This window comes from Engraulis encrasicolus, chromosome 5, assembly GCF_034702125.1.
Source record: "Engraulis encrasicolus isolate BLACKSEA-1 chromosome 5, IST_EnEncr_1.0, whole genome shotgun sequence".
NCBI classification, from domain to species: domain Eukaryota; kingdom Metazoa; phylum Chordata; class Actinopteri; order Clupeiformes; family Engraulidae; genus Engraulis; species Engraulis encrasicolus.
Window position 1 is genome coordinate 39,037,983 of NC_085861.1, and position 6,000 is coordinate 39,043,982.

General features: G+C 43.0%; 1 protein-coding gene across 1 annotated transcript; it reads left to right on the forward strand.

Moving 5' to 3' along the window:
* The first annotated feature begins 467 nt into the window (after positions 1–467).
* LOC134448535 (inner centromere protein B-like) lies at positions 468–3,417 on the forward strand. Its single transcript, XM_063198206.1, has 4 exons — positions 468–1,083; positions 1,279–1,557; positions 1,688–1,747; positions 1,988–3,417. Exons 1-4 carry the CDS (start codon positions 1,018–1,020, stop codon positions 2,354–2,356), a joined length of 774 nt encoding a protein of 257 aa, XP_063054276.1. The 5' UTR covers positions 468–1,017; the 3' UTR covers positions 2,357–3,417.
* Positions 3,418–6,000: the final 2,583 nt, after the last annotated feature.

The following is a 6,000-nucleotide window of genomic DNA, read 5'->3' on the forward strand; positions in this document are numbered from 1 at the left end:
CAAGTTCCTGTTCAAACCACTGCAATAACTTCTGTAGCGTAATATAGTAGCCTATTATTTCTTTGCAATGGTTCAGTGTTATAAACAGCTAAAAAAAATACATTGAAGGCAGAAATGATTACATTTTTTGCCTCGACGACTCATATGAAGTCATTTTAGAACCTGTCACCAAACAACCAATCCAGTTTCGCATCTCTCTGACGCAGCTTGATCAATAATAAGCATTGAGCTCTCTCTCCCGCTAGTGTCTCGGGAAACTAAGCGCGCTGTGGAATTTTGCTCATTTCTAACCAACATCTGTCGGAATACAAGTGTTGTTGGTGTTTTTTTATCGAAAAGTCAACACGAGGACGTCATAACATTCCATATTCACCAAGTGTGTGTTGTAAACTGCAGTAGGGTTTATCGCTTTCCAACCTCGCGTCCTCGCGCCGTACGGAGTGCGTAAAGGGCTCATCTTTCATTTAGGCCTACCACTTTCGGCCGCCAAATAAGAACGATATGCATCAAGTCGTTGCCAAATCAAATCCGTAATGGAGAAATGCCTCAGGAAGGATCAGGACTGCTTTTCAGCCACACACATAATATTGGATAATGCCGTGAATAACATTTTAACAACTTTCTGAGGGTGACACCCCCCGGTATTATTAAGGAGATATGCCCGTGCCGTGCCCCCTCTGTGTGGACAGCACGCATCTGAAATGCAAATGGAATTGGTTAATTATTAGCCTCATATTTGATAAGTTAATAGGGGAGGCAACAATGGGCATATGTGCTTAGCCTGAACGCGAGGTAGGCAAGCTGACATTATGTTGCAGGGCTAAGCTAATAATATTCTAGGTTCTTCACCAGCCTGGCGTGAACAGAACATATATTTGATGGAACTACTACTATTGCGTCATCATTCATTATGACATCACATGTATAGTCTATAAATCCGAGTTGACAAGCCGTTCCATACTAATGCAAGGACAGCGACAGAGTATAGATATAGAGATTATATTTTTTGCCTAACAAATGGAGACGGAGACGCTTAAGTTACTGTTAATGGACATGGAGGAGAAGTCCAGGGACAGACTTCAGGTAATTTTCTACCTTATATGTTGGCTATATAAGAACATATAATTATATTATATCTCTGTGTGTGTGTGTGTGTGTGTGTGTGTGTGTGTGTGTGTGTGTGTGCGTGCGCGCGGGCAAATGTTGTGGTTTTTTGTGTGTTTCTAGTTATTTCTTTTTTTATGCATTTACCTACTTACTCTAATGTACTCACTATAGATCCTGAAAACAAAATGTCAAGAGCTTGTTGAAGAAGCAGAGAGTTGGGAGGAGGAGAGACAGCAGTTTAAGGCCCAACTCGAAGATGGGAAGAGAGAGATGGAGGCTGCCAGGGCCACAATTGAGGCCCTCAGGAAGGAGCTGGAGGAGCAGAGGAAAGCAGAGAAGTCAAGAATAAAGGAGGCTGTGGACTGTGCCGTGGCCGAGGCCTTGGCCACCAATATTTCCAAACAGAAGCTCATTGCACAGATAAAGGCAGAGCCCAGGGGGATGGCCAAGGTGATTTGAACTTGTTAAGACATTGGCCCCTGTTATAAATTTGCTTTTAACTGAATGACAATGGCACGTCATAATTAGCTAATGAGCTAATGTGACCTAGTACACTGACAAAACTCTTTTAATTCCTCAGCTGCCTGCAAGTAATGGTGAACTGAAAGAGGTCAAGGAGTTCATCTGCGGTGACCTTCAGGTAACTGTCATGATCAGATCATACACTGTGTTTTCTTTATCTTCTACACTTTAAAGCCTTCTTGATAATAAATATCAAAAGCCCCTTTCCCTTCAGATGCTGAAGCAAATGAATACCCAAATAAAATTATTCAAGTTAATGTGAGAAAGTTGGCATTGTTGTAGTGATATCCTGTAGGCCTAGCTACTTTTCCATCTCGTGCATTGCCTAAACTGCGTCTAAACATTGCTTTGTCATCAGAATCAAAGCCAGAAAATCCAGGCATTGGTAGATCAAAAGAATGCAGCTGTGGACAGAGTCAGGCAGAAGAACATGAAGAAGGTGGACAAGATTAGGAATGGAGCGAAGGAGAAGGAGGCAAAGTTAGCTGAAGCCGAGCTGAAAGAGATCGCAAAGCTTGAGGAGAAGTACAGAAAGCAAATTGAAAAGGTTCAGAAAGCCGAGGCGAAAGACGATGAGAAAAGACAGCGCAAAGAAAAAAGAGAGAGAGAGCAGATGGAGAGGAAGGAGAAGAAGGCCAGAGAGCAGGAGATGGCAGAAGAGGAAGAGCAGCGTGAGGAAGAAGAGGCAGAGAGGCCGACAGGCTGGAGGAGATTCCTCTGCTTCTGAGACCACTTTGCAGCAGCCAGGGACGCTCACAGCTTTGGCCGGGGCCAGGACAAAAACATCTGAGAGGACCACACCTCCCAATGCATACAATGTAATGAGGACCAAAGTATGGGCTCCCCCTTCTCCCTGGGCACGGGACGGTCTCATCTGTACCCCCACCGGCTTCCCTGGCAGCAACAACATTTGACATGACTTAAAGGAGAATTGCGCCCAATTTCAACATGCGGTTTGTATTACTCACTCTACCCCTGACTTGTCAGTACCCAACAATGCAGATTTTGTTTTGTTCATCCCATTCCAAGATCCTGGACCATTCGAATGGGGGCATGGTTTGTTTACAGAGTGCGTTTATGTGCAGTTCTCATCCAAGGCATGATCAAATTCGGGATAAGGTGTTTATGAAATACAGAGTGTTATATCCCGGTCTATATTCTGGGCAGTTAAATTTCTCTTCAAATGCTTGTAATCTGGAAAGCAGCAACAACATTCTAGAGGAGGCCTTGGTGTCCAGGATAAGGTGATTCCACACATCAACATCCCGGAGTACTCCCATAGCATATCCTGATTTCTCAAAATCCTGAATAAGGGCTTTTACAGGGAAACTCAGGAAAAGTTTTGATAAAGTGTTTGTGTTCAAACACAAATGCGGCATACTTTAATATCATACTTGGGATACAGAACTGCATGTACTCATTACAAGAAAATACAAAACAAAACAAAAAACAAAAAAAAATCTTAACATAGCCTACTCCAAATGAAATCACTAAATGTATTGCTGTGTAGCAATGGGTCTGTTGATGTTGCATAGCTTTTGGGATGATATTTGGAGTGTTGAGATATTTTTAAAATAAAATTATTGCAAACCAAACCCCCATTAGAATGGCCAGGATCTCTGAAAGGGCTGAACCTGAAAAATTCCACGTCGGCAGGTACTGCCAAGTCAAGGGCAGCATGAGCAACACAACTGCATGTTGAAATTGGACGGGATTCCCTTTAACCCCCCCATATCTATTTCTGATTAAAATACACCCCTACCCCTATACTCGTCCTCTGTTTTGTTATTGCTCCCCTGAACAAAATGCAGGAAAATGTGGTACATTTGTAAATATGTTGCTTTCATCTTTCTTTTTGGGAGGGTTGGGGGGTTGGGGGGGGTTCTGATTCCGATTCCCTCTTGATATAGGAGTAGAGAACTAAAGATGAGATAAAGATAAAGAAGAAAAAATGTTGTAGGTTACAAGACTCTTTGTGCAGGGATGCTACTGTACATACCCAGAGAAAAGTAATAGACAACATTGTCTAAGTGTGAATGACAAATATAACCATCTTTTGGGCTTCAAGAAAAATGTGTTATGTGTGTATCTCTTTTCAGAAACAGTCTGGAACTGTTTCCACATCCACAAATAAAATGACAAAACAAAATGAAATAAATAATAAGACATGATGTGGGTCCAAAACATGACCTAAATATGCATTTGCCGTTTTTGAAACATTGTAGCTTGTTGCCAATTTCTTATTTATCTTATTTGACCAGTAGGCCTACATAAATAAATAGAAAGTCAACGGCAGACCGGTTTTCTTGATCAGTTTAACTGACGAATTCTGTTTGAGCAGAATGTGAAGAATGACGATAGCAGCTATGACGAAATCTTGTGGACTAGAATCCGATTATATAATTTATAGATCCGTTTAATGTATTTAATGAGATTGAAGTTAACTGTTGAGATTTTCTTTTCCACTTTATCATTAGGCTATCCCACCATCATTCCATTGTCGCTCTGTAATGTAGTTTCTACAGAAAAGGCTACTCTTGTATTAGTTCTATGGCTAGGCCTACTCTGTAGTCTGTACCAAAGATTCTCTATTCTGCATTAAAACCGTCTCTGGTCTGTACTGTATCATTGGTCTGTACCCCTGTGACGTCATATGCGTTACCTGAGAAAATCCTTCCAAAGTGCATGAATTCTCGCCGGGTGCGGTGGCGCGCGCCTGTAATTCAAGTGTCTGGGAAGCTGAGGCTGGCGGACCACTTGAGTTCAGGGGTTCTGAGCTGCAGCGGGCTATGTCGATCGGGTGTCCGCACTAAGTTCGGTATCGATATGGTGCTCCTGGGGGAGCCCGGGACTACCAGGTCGCCTAATGAGGGGTGCACCGGCCCAGGTCGGAAACGGAGCAGGTCAAAGCCCCCGTACTGATCAGTAGTGGGATAGCGCCTGTGAATAGACGCTGCAGTGCAGCCTGTGCAATACAATGGAACCCAGTCTTTTGGAAATACGTATGTTTCTTAATCAAATCTAATGCTTTCCTTTTACGCAAATTACGCTTTTCACGTTAACCCATCCACACATCACGTCTTTGGATCCGTTCTCTAGTTTGGTATAAAAGCCTATCAAAAGTCCCATGCAATACTGACTCCTACAGGAGATATGTGGTAAATTCACTACCCCCTACTTCGCCCTCCGAGAGGAATATAACTGGATGAAAAGACGCATTGAAAGGAGTTACACCCTATCATACTTCACGTGCGCACTTTGGCGCAAGAATTTAGGCTACTATGCGACCTTGCCTCCTCCACTTGTGCTTGTCTCCTCGCCCCACCTCCTGGCCCCTTCTCAAACAGATAAAGTTTCCCAGCTGTCAGCCTAGCCACAACAACTTTTGAGGGACTGTTTTTCATTCGCCATCCCAATTGCAAATGAGAAGAAGGCTTTATAATTGAGCTTTTGCAAGATATTGAAATATAATGCTGTGGTCAGTGATGTCATCATGACATATTACTTCCTGGTACGAGGAGACAAGCACAAGTGGAGGAGGCAAGGTCGCATATTGTAACGGCCAGTATTGTATTGCACAGCCGCCAACCCTGCTCACAGCGCCAAATGTAACCCCGCCAATGGCCACTAGGGGGTACTCTACAGGTCACGGTATTCAATTAAATGAATTAATAAAGGGAGGAGGCTGATGTGCAAAAATAATACCAATTTTATTTACAAACAACAAGATAAAGAAAAAGGAATAAACAGAAAACTAAACAGAACTAAACAGAAAATAACTAGGTCAGCTGTGGCAAATCACCCGGGCAAGTAGGCCCTATCTGTGCTTACCCCACTAATGAATACTAATACCTACACCCGTTACCTACACGGCAAGCTGGGCCAACACAGGGTCGTACACTACACACTAAAGGGAGATTCATAGCACCTCCACAGAGGTGCAGCACAGAAAAGTAGCCACCACGCCCCCCTGCAGCGATAAAACAACCCCTGGCTGCGGTACACGCATGGCTCTCTCAGGCTGAAATGTCCGTGAGCAGAGCTATGCTCTTGCACTGTGATTGGTCAATGTGCTTGCAGCAGTTCAGTGAGTACTTGGCTCTGATAGGTCAGTGGTGTTCTATTCTTCTACCCTATCGCAGAGGGTTGAAGGAAAAGGAAAAACATGATGCGGTTGACTTGGCAAGAAAATCACTGGAGTTTACTTGACAGGGCGAAGAGAAACAGTGTTTTATTTCAGTAGTACAACTCCCAAAAAATCAATTAATAATATCCATTAAAGACCATCATGAAAATGATATAAGTTTGTAGTGTGGTACCTGAACTGTAAAACATGAATAAAGAGAGACTCTTGTATGCTATCATTCATGT